The sequence below is a fragment of the Electrona antarctica genome, assembly GCF_951216825.1.
Source record: "Electrona antarctica genome assembly, chromosome: 6".
Lineage (NCBI taxonomy): Eukaryota > Metazoa > Chordata > Actinopteri > Myctophiformes > Myctophidae > Electrona > Electrona antarctica.
Genome location: NC_136811.1, coordinates 7,513,593 through 7,526,715, shown reverse-complemented (window position 1 = coordinate 7,526,715; position 13,123 = coordinate 7,513,593). Strand labels below are relative to the sequence as shown.

Sequence of the window (13,123 nt, the reverse complement as noted above, 5' to 3'; positions counted from 1 at the left end):
ATTCACATTGAGCTTGTAGATCTGCTAGTTTAGTCCAAAATAAAGACGGCAGACTAAAAATTTCTATATTCCCATTTTGATAAAAGAAAAACTGCTGTCAGGACTGCATTTTGTTTCTCTGAGCATATAGTATGAGAAAACAGAACAAGTCAATATAAAGTAGTACAGTAATGGTCAAAAATGGTCAAAAATGACCTTCAACAAGGGTGTTAACACAAACGGATGTTTATTAAGTTCCAGAAGACACTTCACACCTGTCCTCATTTATACAAGTCTCATTCACTCATAAATTAATATTTTAAATTTTAGTTTAAGCCGAAACAAGAGCTTACTGTTGTAGACAACCAATGGCACATGAACGTGGGATCATGGCAAACGATAATGCATTCAAATGCCTTTGACGTTAATATGTAAAAAATACAAGAGGATGTACATGAGTAAAAGTCATGAAATACTGACAGTTTGAGAGGCTTGTATGGTCCCAATGTTTCCTTTCCTTTTACAGGACAGTCACAGATCATAATTTATATATATTAAAGGGGCATTTCACTCATTTTCAACATTGTCATTATGTCATTAATATACCTTAGAGCTGTTGTGTGGAAATATAAAAAGGTCCCCCCATTCTGTGTTTCCTAGAACTGTAAGTATGCAAACAAATCATTAACTTTTTTTAAATTATTTCCAGACAACAGCTCTAAGTCATATTAATGACAGTAAAATGTTGAAAATGAGTGGAATGCCCCTTTAAGTACTTACTGGTCACAAGTAAGCTAACTGGTCAAAAGGAACAACTGTTGTCCGTTTTCATTATTCATCAATTTAACTAATAACTGATTTCTCCATCATTATCACACACACTGAAAAGAAATAAGTTATAAACTGTATATAAAAAAGACTAATTTCATATGCTCTGTTGGGGAGCAATACAAAAGTCACATTTTGTCAAAATGATGTCAGCACACATCGCGGCACGTTGTGAGCTTGTAGATCTGCTAATTTCAGTGACAGACAGCATCATACGACTACTACCGAACCGTGCTCTCCAATCTCGTGTCACACTGAGCGACGCGTACAGAATGCGAGGTCGTAATACTAAACACTACACCAGCTAATAAAACTTCGCCGACTGGTTCTCAAAGTCTCTCGTTTTTAAAAAGAAATGAATGGGGTCAGCTGGTGCACGTGGGCAGACATGAATACGCGAGTATACACTCCGTGGGTCCATCGTGAGTGGAAACCAGCGGTCCCTCTCAGAGGTGTTCGAGGCGTGTTCAGTTGCTGTGGACCAGAGTGACGAACAGGAACAGCGAGCAGAGAGAGATGGACCCGGTGAGGACAGCTTTCACCAACAGGGCTGTCCAGCTGCCCAGCAAGAACATGTGGACGAATAGCCTGGACAGAGAGACACGACATGCGGTATATATGAGTCAATAGAGTATGCACATGCATATCACTTTTCCACCGGGACACGCCCCCCTCATTTAGACTGAGTGGCAACACATTGAGCAGCGTGGAGCATTGGAGTTTGGAAGCGCTCGATGGAAATCACTCAAGTCCTGTGTATGGCATTAAGCATAAATAGTAAATCCACTAGTCGACCTTGTTGGTACTAGTTGACTAGTTGATAAGAAAAAAAAAATTAAATTTTTCCCCCGATTTTGTAGGCCTCAAGATCAGGTAGATTATAGTTATAGTCACCAATGTACAGTTTTTAAATGTACAAATATTTATTAAAAAAAAAAAGACTTATTTTATTATTATTATTTTTTTTTTTACAATAGGTAGTTAAACAACTAGTCGACTAGTAAACTAGGCAACTAGTCAAAATGACTAGAAGTGAATGCCCTAGTCCTGCGTTCCATCCGTTTCTGAAATTGCACATAATGCAGGAGGCAGCAGGACGTTGCGTTACTGAAAACGAGCGCTTCCAAACTCTGACACTCTTATCACCTGCACGGAAGTTCTTGACAGAAAGTAGCTCATAACATGTCTACGGGGGGTTTTTATGAAACAAACTTTGCAGATAAGAGGATAATTCAAGCTTTCCGTTTACCGTCGTTTAATACAATCAGATAGGACTTTTCTGTTTGGATGTATATAGACTGTCAAAGCCAGTTTTTGAGTGGTGCAACCACTCCCTTACGGAGCTATGTGTGTGGGTGCGGGTGCCTGGCTGGCTGGGTGCGTCTGAGCATGAAAACAGCATGGTTGTTTTTCACCACCTGTGCGCAACCTAACACACACAAACAAACACACACGCACATATTAACTGTATATATGGTGATTTTGGGTGTGCCAGTATAGTACAGTGACAGTACAGTAGAGGGACCCCCACACGGTAACTGTCATTTCTCAACCGTTTCGGACGCGGGGCAGCTTGCCGGAATCGGGCCGGCGTTCCTGTGGGCCTGGAGCTCCCCCCCCTCCCGGGGACCCCCACACGGAGTTGCACCACTCACTTCACACGGGTCTACCGTACATATTTCCATGCCGGTAAATGATTACATGTACCTACTGCAATATTTTCAGTCTAATCAGAGCCTCATTGACTTCACTACCAAATTAAATGTAAATAATTGATCCAATTAAGGCCCTACAATACTGTACGTCTTCCAAAACAGTTTTCTGAACATCTAAAATGACACGGATGCTTTCCCGGTTTGAATGGGTCTGTTAAAAAGTATAAAACATGTGAAAACAAGTTAGTGGGGGTACGTACATCTGTAGCCTACTGGCAGTGTGCGTCCCAAACCAACCCCATAGCCATTTGCATGTCATGTCATATAACTGTATGAGTGTCTAATACTATAAATAAATGCAGTCATCATGAGTACACAACAGTGTTTAATGTTAAGCTGTATTGTATCCATTTGGTGTAATTTATCAGAATTTTAGGCAGTTTAATCCCTTTATTTTCTGCTTTGACAATATGTACAAACTTAACAGTTTGACGGCCGCTAATTGTTTACTCCAGTGTTCCCCCGCTGCATACTACGACATTCCCGCTATTTGTTTAATGCGTTTAATTCGCTGTATTTTAATAATTCAAAAGAAACTCCGGCTTTGCCTGGAGATGAGACCTTCATGTTATGATGTCGAAACCGGAAATCGACCCATGCGCTGGGCTGCTAGGGCTTCTGGGAAATTGCAATGCAAGTGAACGGGGGACACGGCCTCATGGAGGAGGGTCTTATGCACCCGTCTTGTGGCGTACCAAGATGGCGGGTGGTGCAATCGTAAATAACACACAGAGGAACCTATTTTCGCCGGATTTTCGCAGATAAAAAGCCCAAATACTTCAGCGTATGATCTAAAGGTAATAAAACAATCTCGGCAGCGTAGAATATTTGATTAAAATGTGGGTAACGCGTAGTATGCCCTCAAAGTGTTAACTTGGAGGGACAGAGAGACACAGGACGATAACTAAAGAAAACAGCCCTCATAAGTCAAGAGTCTCTCTCCAGGTTACATTGTGAGCAGCACTGCCATCTACTGTTCTACTGGTGTACATACAACTTAAATTAATACAGGGGAAGTGAAATTGCTGTATTTACCAGTAGTGAGTAGTGACAGCACTGGGGAGTTCTCTAGCTGACCTGATCACAACACGCAACAAGCATGTAGATTGGCCAAAGGTCAAGGCCCACTTGCCCGAAAAGTACATTTTCCATTATAAAAACGATAGGGAATATTGTTAAATCCAAATGATAACTGCTGAGTGGCGACAGTTACTTTGAACAACCAGAATGAGTGCAACTGCTAGTTGTAAAAAAGCACTGTTGTTGTAGCATTGTTCTTCATGAATAGCCAATAATGTTTAATGAAGACGGAATGCACTTGCCCGTCGGACAACCTGGACGCAAACTCCCAACTTTGCCCCGAACGTTTTATATAGGGCAGACGGGCAACCCTTAGTGCACTCTATATGCTCTGTGTGACTGTGTGACTGTGTGTGTGTGTGTGTCTGTGTGTGTGTGTGTGTGTGACTGTGTGTGTGTGTGTGTGTGTGTGTGTAACACTTACTCCATCAGGAAGGCCTTGTACACACACAGACCCAGCAGCACAGTGACCGGCAGCCTGAAGGTCTTTGGAAGGTCGTATCGTGTGAACATCCACACCACTGCCGCCATGGCGATATAATGGATCTGTGTACGCGCACACACACACACACACACACACACACACACACACACACACACACACACACACACACACACACACACACACACACACACACACACACACACACACACACACACACACACACACACACACACACACACACACACACACACACACACACACACACACACACACTTTACATATCTCTATGACATAAACTGGTTTAATTACATGATGTCACTATTATATTTATATAAAACAGATCTGGGGAGCATAGCATTGGTGTGGTCCAGGGGACCACCAGTGGTATTTGAAGAGGGTTTCAGGTGGTCCCTAGCTGATGGAGAGTTGGTAACCAAATGGACCCTTATTAGATCTTTAACTCAAGCGTTACATTATTGTTAAACATCTGCATTACTTCATTTACACCTTAGAGAATGTAGAAGAATTGTCATTTTGATCAGCGTTTGTCTGTTATTATCTCTCCTATGGTGCCGCAACAAAACACCATGGAATTGTGGACACAATCCTATCCAACAACAACAAAATATTCTTTAGGTTTGTGTCCAAGAGGCAAAATCTCATCAAATGGTGGTCCATGGTTAAATTGCCGAATAAATATTGGACCTTATAATAATAATAATATGGTGTAGGGTTAGGCACAGTAGAGCAGGGGTTCTCAACCCGTGGGTTGCGACCCCTTGAGGGTTCACCAAATTATTTTTTTTGGGGGGGGAGGGTGGGGGGGGTCCCCAAATTATTATTTTTTTGCAACTGAATGGCTGGAAAATGAAGAGTTTACATAGTACACATTGTACATGCATAAACTTTCCTTAATGCTTATATCTGGTTTCAGTATTCATTTGATATATTTTCTCTATTATTAAGGATATTTTTGCAGTCAGTTTGTATTGGGGGCGGGGCGGGGAGGCGAGGGGAGGGTGGGGTGGGGTGGGGTTGGGGCGGGGGTCGCGAGACATGGCCAAAGCATGTCCGGGGGTCCCAGCCAAAAACGTTGAGAACCCCTGCAGTAGAGAACAGGCTCATACCAGACTGATGTTGGAATCAAAGCTCATCTGAATGTATTTCCAGTCAAACTCAATCCCTCTGGCTCCCACCCACAGAGGAAGACACCTGGGAGAGAGAGAGAGAGAGAGAGAGAGAGAGAGAGAGAGAGAGAGGAGAGAGATGAGATGGACCATACCATAATATCTTCCATTGACATAGACCAATTAGAGCGGTCACAATGACGTGAGAAAAGGTCCATCCTCCAGGATGATGTCCATAGCGTTTGTTGTTGTAACAAAGGGCTGCCGGCACAAGGACATTAGAATGAAGGTCTCGTTAACGTCTGTTGGCCTCCATTTGTATTATTTACCCAACCCAAGCATCATGGAGACAGGACAGTTTTGAATGACAAACCCTTGAATGATTTGTTTGGCTGTATTGGGTGGGTGTATTACCATGTGTTGTTCTTGACCTTTCTTTCCCCTTCTAAAAATGACGTTTTAGAAGGTTGCAAAATGTTAATGTCCTTAGTGTCCCCCAGAACTAATAGACCTCTACAAGAGGTTTAAGAGAGCCTCCTCCCTCCTGGAGGTCTCGCATCACCCACTTAGGTCTGAGCTTGAACTGTTGCCCTCAGGTAGTCGGCTGAGGGTGCTACACTACAAAGACTAATCGGTTCAAACGATCCTTTGTCCCGGCTGCTATTCAGCTGCTGAACAGCACTTTATTTTTGTCTCTTTGCACAGATTGCCCACTAATGCACTTTTGCTAACGCTGCTACTTTTGAACATAATTAATTCTCTGTCTCTAGTGCCTGTTGGGATCTAGTCTTGTGTAATGAGTGTGTTGATTGTTGTCTGATGTATGTATTTTTTACTATTACCTGGATGCAAACCAATTTCCCGGCAAGGGACAATAAAGTTAACCTTGATGTTGAACACACTGGTGTGTGGCAGCGGTGGCCGAACGGATAGCGGAGCGGTCTTGATACCGGAAGGTCGCCAGTTCGAATCAGTGGTCCGACACGTTAAAATTACCACCGCTGAAGTGCCCTTGAACAAGGCATTGAACCACTACGATGAAATGTGTTCTATGAGCAGGGCCTGGCTGGAAACAAGTTCTTGAGCTTAGCCCAGATACCCTGGTTAAATATAGTAATCATTTCATTTAATTTCATTTCATTTCATTTACAGCCCTGTGAGTGAGTGTACCTGGACATGACCAGCTCCGCCGTGGCCCAGCCCATCGTGTGAGTGAGTGTACCTGGACATGACCAGCTCCGCCGTGGCCCAGCCCATCGTGTGAGTGAGTGTACCTGGACATGACCAGCTCCGCCGTGGCCCAGCCCATCGTGTGAGTGAGTGTACCTGGACATGACCAGCTCCGCCGTGGCCCAGCCCATCGCCGCCACCATGATCTTATATTCTCCTTTGCCGGCGTTGCGAGACATCACCAGATGAAGCCCCAACAGGTCCGCTAGGTCCACTGTCGCCTTCATGAACTCCTGGAACAGAGACGCACGCACACGGAAAGATTTACAATAGGCACACGTCACGTATACACGCACACATTTAAATGCACAACCGCTGCAGTGGCAGTAGCTCAGGGGTAGAGTGGCCTGTTGGGAACCGTGAGGTTCCCAGTTCGAACCAGGGCTCCCCCCAGAGTTAGTGTCGGAAGTGTCCTTGAGCAAGACGCTGAAACCCTAATTGCTCCCGATGTGCAGGTTGGTGCCTTGCATGGTTTCCTCCGCCATCGGTGTATGAATGGATGAATGCACAATCTATGTAAAGCGTTTTGGATAAAAGCGGTATATGAATGCACCATTTTACACCATATACTTTTTCCACCCAAAGTGTGTATTAAATCATTGCCGTCAGGCTAGCCTCGGTATATTTTGTTTTCGTTCGCTACGGCTCAAAGCCTGGGGGAACACGAGACATTTCCTGGTCTAGGAGTGGGAGTGAACTACAGTGCAGAGGGGGCTTCGCTCTCAATAAAGTGACAGTAAAGCAACAGTTTTCTCCGCTATTTGGAGGTGAAGAGCGGAGGTAGGCCTGATCGGTGAACCAATATGTCTCCAGCGTTTGCTCGACCCTCTAGACCAGAAAGCACGCTGGCTGGGCCAGGCTACAGTCGGGCAGAAACCTTGTATCTCCATGTTTCTGTCACTCCATCAGAGTGTCAAGCTAAAGTACTGAAAATAGCTGATCTAAAAGCATCGTTAACGCGTTGTCAGCTTGCAGATTTGCTATTTTCAGTTCCACTTCCTGATAAGTGACTTTTCAACAAACAATTTGTCCACCCGACGATATACAGCTTTTTTCTTTTCAAATGACTGAAGCGTTGACTGTAAGTAATGTAAGCTGCAGTGCATCGAGATCTTCACTCACCCCGACAAAGTCATAAACCCCGGCTCCACCTTCCCACGTGGGGAAGAACGTAGCTAGGAAGAGCATCTGCAACACACACACACACACACACACACACACACACACACACACACACACACACACACACACACACACACACACACACACACACACACACACACACACACACACACACACACACACACACACACACACACACACACACACACACACACACACACACACACACACACACACACACACACACACACACACACACACACACTTTGTTCTACATTATAAAGGTATTGGGTCATTGGCATCTGGATGAACATATCAAGCATACCAGCATTATGTATTTTATAACATTTTACTACCATTAGTTATAAATTAATCAAAATAAATCTGCTACCGGAAGGAGTCTAATGGATCCAATCTTTGAATCTCAAGTAAATAAGATTTCGATTTGATTGATTACTTTATAGACAGAAATGTCTAAGGCCTCATTCACACCGAAGACACACGCAAGAGACACTCGTGTCCTGTGTCTTCTGTGTGTCGCACAGCTCGCAATGCATTTTTAATGGTATATAAGAACAAACTGTATAGCCAAATTAAGATCTGCGCCAAAATTGTTGGTAGGCCAGTTGAGGTTGTGTTACGTTCCTTTAAAGAAGCCCAGATCAAGAGCATGCTTAGACTGGCGAAGAGCATCTCCTCTGACCCCTTACATGTTTTAAATGATGAATATCAACTGTTGCCCTCCATGAGGCGGTTTAGAGTCCCAAAATATAAGAAAAACAGGCTAAAGAACTCTTTTGTACACCAGTCTGTTCTGCTTTTAAACCAAAAATCGGTAAACCAAGAGGATATGTTCTATTGTTCTTGTTCCTGTCTGCTTCTGTGATTTGTGTCCTGTAATGTACCTTGTGTAATGTATTGTGTACGTCCTGGCTGTATCTTGAACGGTGACGTCATGGACGCAAAGCAAATTTCAGTGAAAGCTGACAATAAATCGTATCATATCGTATCGTATTTCCAATGGGAGTCACGTGGTTTGATGACACAACCTTGTTGCATGGTGGGGGGGAGGAGGGCAGAAGACAAAGGTTGTGTGTCATTAAACCAGGTGACTCCCATTGGAAATGCATTTCGAGCCTTGCAACACACAGAGGACACAGGACACAAGTGTCTCTTGCGTGTGTCTTACATGTGAATGAGGCCTAAACAGCACATGGTACAGTCAGACATTTGGGCTAAAACAAGTCCTGGCCCTATGTATTCCTAAGTTAAGTTGGTACATACTTTCAAAGTATAGATTCATGTGAAAGCATAAATAAAATGTGATAGGCCACTATGGGCTGATAAAAATCGCCCGGTCTCTAAAAAAAAAAACATTGCCAATTCCCGAACTATCGACAGTGATCATACTGTAGTTCACTCACCTTACAGAGCTGTACGAATAGGTAGGTGGCTCCAGCCTGGACACACCTCCAGAACGCATTGTATTCTGAACTGAACACACACACACACACACACACACACACACACACACACACACTTACTAAGAGCACTAAGAGGATTGCCTGACCACGGACCCCCACACAAAGCAGATTAGCAAGAGACTCTTCAGGGTGTACAGGGGTATAACACAACAACATAACGTATTGCTACAGAAATGAGTAATGTCAAGGACCCCCAAAATTAGAAGTGTTAGTGGACCTCCATCTCATCCCCAGATTTGAGTTAAAACGTTTGCTTACACATACACCTTAATTATTTGCACACATTTTCATGCTTTTTCAATTATATTTGGGGTCAGCTCAAAGGGCTGACCCCAAAAAATATATATATTTGAAGCTTTGAAAAATCAAGTTTATTTTTAATTCTTTTTTCAGTTTTGTTTATTTCTTTTACGCATTTTTTGCTGCAATGTGGAAGCTTCGGATCGTCTTTAGGGCTAGAAGCTCCAACTTCTAAAAAAAAAAAAAAAAAAAAACGATCAAAGGTCAGCCCTACAAGGTCATAGAAGTGACGCGCTATGAGCTTGTAGGTCTGCTATTTTTTGAATAGCTCAAATCTAAAATGAGACAGTTTTCACTGTTTTCACGGTTTTAACAGTGAACAGCACTAGTGAACAGCAGCAGCAGCAAACACTTACAGTCCACTGCACTTGTACGTGATGAAGTATGGGAAGTAGGCCAAGGCGAAGCAGTTCCCAAAATGAAACAGCGTCATGACGTGAGTCAGTCACCAAATCAACAGCCAAGGAAGGAGAAATCCAGCAGCCTGTAAAAGAGAAGACGTTATACTAAACACCAGAGGGAGTTCAACACAAACCATGTGCAACCCAGATTCAGCACAAACAAGGGACTAAATTAATTTCGCTCCTATGCAACCAAAATGTGGAACGCCCTACCAACAGTCATTAAGACATGCAAATCCCTTGACTCCTTCAAAACCGCTCTCAAAGGGCACCTAGGCTACAATTCAAAACTAACCCCCTTTCCCCTCACTGTATAGGTTTTGGTACCTCCATTATGATGATTTCCTGTTTTTGGCTATATAGAAGAAGTGTATATTTGTAGTTGTACGTCTCTAAATCATGGGTTGACACTAAGGTCTCAGAGGCACTTGCCCGGTGGGCAAATACAGGTCATGGGCGGCAGTGGCTCAGGGGTAGAGTGACCGGATGGAAACCGAAAGGTTCCCCGTTCAAACCCGGGCTCCCACAGAGTTAGTGTCGAAGTGTCCTTGAGCAAGACACTGAACCCCTAATTGCTCCCGATGTGCAGGTTGGTACCTTGCATGGTTTCCCCCGGCATCGGTGTATGAATGTGTGTGTGAATGTATTAATGCACAATCTATGTAAAGTGCCTTGGATAAAGGCTCTATATAAATGCACCATTTACCATTTACTTGCCCAAAGGTCATGCCCACTTGCCCAAAAAGTAAATCCTCCATGTAATTATAAAATGACAATTACCGTATTTCTTTTAAAGGAAAGGAAAGGTACTCAAACTAGAGCCGGTTGTCTGGGTTAGGAGGACCCGCCGCAGTGGTGTCCTTAACTTAACCGGGATGCTGAAATCTCTGACACAACGGTATCTGGGTTGCAAGGCCAGATATCCTGTCTCGCACGCAGGGCGATGGAGTCTCTCGCAAGGAGCGTAGCAAATTATTCTTCACCTCTACACTCAAGGACAACGACTACTCTTATATAGGGTCGGCCGAATACCCGTCACGATGATGATGCTAATCGTCCATATCCATATATGGAGTTTGTACATTGACCTGTCAGTAGATATCTCCGTTGTCTCCATATATGGAGCTATAGGTGAAAGCCTTTGTTACAGGCTGTGTGATAATAAATGTCATACCTCAATTTGTATGCCAAATACCTTCATAGAATATGACTATGGGTTCACACTTGTTATTTTACATTTTTGAGGGGCGCTATAGCCCCTCCTATACACAGGTTTAATGTTTGTCTTTAGTTCAATGTTTGTTTTGTAAACGCCATTGACAATGAAGGGAGAATTTACGTCATAATGTAAATCATTATATTATTATATATATATATACTCAATATATATATATATATTACATCATATTGTCTCTTTATTGTTAATGGCGTTTAATGTTTGTTTTACATCACCTAATCAACATGAGTGCTCTAATTTTACATTCCACAGACCAGAAGACTTGTGTTGTGTTCCTAGACAGTTGCGTCTCCTCTCAAACAAGCACTTGCCCCGTCGGGCAACCTGAAAGCAAACTCTTCCTGCCCGAAAGTTATATTTACCTGCCAGGGGCAGGTGGGCAACCCATAGTGTCAACACCTGTAAATGTTATGATGAATTGAACATGGTGGACCCTATTGTAAATAAGTGTAATGCTTTATGGTGTCGTCCAGTTAACAGTTTTGTATGGAGTTGTACTGTAATTCTGCATAATTAAATCAATCAAAGGCTATGTGAATAAAGATTTGAGTATGTTTCTTTTGATACATTACATACCCATATCAGGTTTATTTTATTTTTTAGTATTCAGTAGGCTAACTGATTACACTTCAGTAATAGTAGGACCACTAATAGTAATAATTTATAGAACTTTAATGTGTTTTAAACCTTTTGACAGATCATCTTGACTCACAATCATGTCAATCAAGCCAATCCAAGGATTTAGCCTTGGATCAGGACTATCGTAGATGTATTTAATCGATTTCTAAATCAAAATCCATAATATGCATGTGAATGTGATCGTCTTGATCCAAGGCTAATATAGTGTGGAGTGTCCTGTCCTCATTGGGATTACAGTGCAAACAGTCGCCTGTCAAAACTGCTAGCTTTACATTGAGCCGTTAGCTGTGCTGCTAACTACACTGTCTGAACAACCTGACTAAAACGTGTCTCGATCGTTGGCTAGGTTTCTAAACAGAGTAACAGACACATGTCAGTCTGATGGCTCCATAGCGAGGGTTGATAAGGTACGGTAGGTTGAATAGAAGGTATTCTCATTTACTTACGGAACGAACGGTGCTGTGGATGCTAGCTGGGTGTGCTAACTGCTAACGCGTTGAATGAGAACCGGAAGTGGTCCGTCGGTGAAATGCGTCCGTTCGATGCTATGGTCATTAGTTCCGCATATGATTAGTTCCGCAGACGGTCTGTTTTTCTTCCTTGGCTGCTTGGCATCCTGCACTACTGTCACCTCTCCTATGCTTAGAGTATACTCTAAGCTCCTATGACATGGAATTTAATTTTCCTATTTCAATATGGCGTAAAATTCTGATATTTTCAGAAATGTACAAAAATGTCAAAGTTTTAAAAAATCACACCCGTGTGAACTGAGTGGTGCAAGGTCTTATATAGACTGATCAGCTGTGGTCTGACGTAATGTCAGTGAGTGAAATCACACCCGTGTGAACTGAGTGACCATAGTAACCATGCTCATTTTTTGCTACAAACACGGGTACAAAACCAGTTGTTGGAGTGGTTTGCACCACTCAAAAATATATTCAAATAAACAATGAATAAAAATCACACCCGTGTGAAGTGAAGGGCGATATCAGAATGCCTGTTGCCTGTTGACACAAATTTACGTCATTTTGGCAGACACCTAATTTCTCCTTTCATTGTCAATGGGAAATAGGAAAAATAGATCTACACACTTTGGTTATATTATTATTATTTGCTTTACGGTCTTAAGTTAAGTGGTAAACTTTATAGTCATAAGTAAAGACTTATAAACTCCTACCTGGAGAGATTTCAGTAGGCCTATATGATCTGGTTTGTTCACACACCAAATTACTGTAAACATTTTCCCCTGCTGTCAGCAGCTTCAACTTTATTGTCAAATCACATAAAAGAGGGTGAAATGCTCCATCATTTGAGCCTTATTTTATTTGTGTGTGAGCAGTTAAACAGTTTTACAATAAATCACATCTACAGCCCACACTTGTATTTAAAGAAGAAATGATTATGCATACTGTATACCCAGGTGACCCAGGTAAGAAAACAAAGATTGAGTGTAGCTGAATAAGTGTGTAGTAATTAAGAGGTGGGGGTTTGGATCATGTCCTGAACGGAAGGTTATGCCATGCCTTCGATTGCGCC

The 13,123-nt window shown here is 42.7% G+C and overlaps 1 protein-coding gene across 1 annotated transcript; it reads right to left on the bottom strand.

Moving 5' to 3' along the window:
* Positions 1-209: 209 nt before the first annotated feature.
* On the bottom strand, positions 210-12,167 carry tmem147 (transmembrane protein 147). The gene is made up of 8 exons (XM_079503549.1): positions 12,034-12,167; positions 9,667-9,794; positions 8,951-9,020; positions 7,527-7,592; positions 6,501-6,637; positions 5,175-5,259; positions 4,027-4,148; positions 210-1,395 (listed from the first exon to the last, which is right to left on the bottom strand). The coding sequence occupies exons 2-8, from the start codon at positions 9,741-9,743 to the stop codon at positions 1,275-1,277; spliced, it is 678 nt and encodes a 225-aa protein (XP_079359675.1). The 5' UTR covers positions 9,744-9,794; positions 12,034-12,167; the 3' UTR covers positions 210-1,274.
* Between the last annotated feature and the right edge of the window lie 956 nt (positions 12,168-13,123).

What these genes read in the sequence shown, in the direction of transcription:
- tmem147 (XM_079503549.1), bottom strand. Translation starts at nt 9,743, where the DNA reads ATGACGCTGTTTCATTTTGGGAACTGCTTCGCCTTGGCCTACTTCCCA. An exon ending in TTGATTCCAACATCAGTCTG is followed by an intron (nt 4,149 to 5,174) that starts GTATGAGCCTGT and finishes GCGCGTACACAG; the next exon opens with ATCCATTATATCGCCATGGC. An exon ending in TACAAGGCCTTCCTGATGGA is followed by an intron (nt 1,396 to 4,026) that starts GTAAGTGTTACA and finishes CTCTCTGTCCAG; the next exon opens with GCTATTCGTCCACATGTTCT.